The 365-nt window shown below is 47.1% G+C and overlaps 1 protein-coding gene across 1 annotated transcript in view; it reads right to left on the reverse strand.

The window, feature by feature from the left end:
• The window catches only part of fgd1 (FYVE, RhoGEF and PH domain containing 1), a 17,052-nt gene that overhangs the window by 14,775 nt on the left and 1,912 nt on the right, over window positions 1-365 (reverse strand). The window contains exon 2 of the mRNA XM_035656295.1: window positions 1-102. This exon is cut by the window's left edge and continues 231 nt beyond it. Within this exon, the coding sequence (XP_035512188.1) occupies window positions 1-102 (102 nt within the window). The remainder of the gene's footprint in view (window positions 103-365) is intronic.

A 365-nucleotide genomic window follows, 5' to 3' on the forward strand; every position in this document is an offset into this window, starting at 1 on the left:
GGGAGTCGTCGTCCAGCGCCCCCTGGTGGCCGCATGGCGAGCAGGACGGCTCTAAAGAGAGACTCTTCGTCAGCAAGCTGGGACTGGAGGTGGAGGAGGGACCTGGGGGTGGCGGGGGGAAAGGTCAGGGTTGGACAAATGCCACGCCCCCACACCGCCAAAATAAAAGCATAAAACACTTTTTTAAGAAGGATTTTTTTTTTTAATAAACATCTGCCTCATCGTCAGGCATATCTGAATGTGATATGATAGAAGGTTCCAGAACAGTGACTAAATGGAAGGTGAGTGTTGAGTACAATGTTTTACATTGTACTCAACTCAAATGTACAGATGCTAACCTTCATATGTTGGACAATTAGCATAAT

This window comes from Morone saxatilis, unplaced genomic scaffold (assembly GCF_004916995.1).
Source record: "Morone saxatilis isolate NCDOM2014 unplaced genomic scaffold, NCSU_SB_2.0 Contig15, whole genome shotgun sequence".
NCBI lineage: Eukaryota > Metazoa > Chordata > Actinopteri > Moronidae > Morone > Morone saxatilis.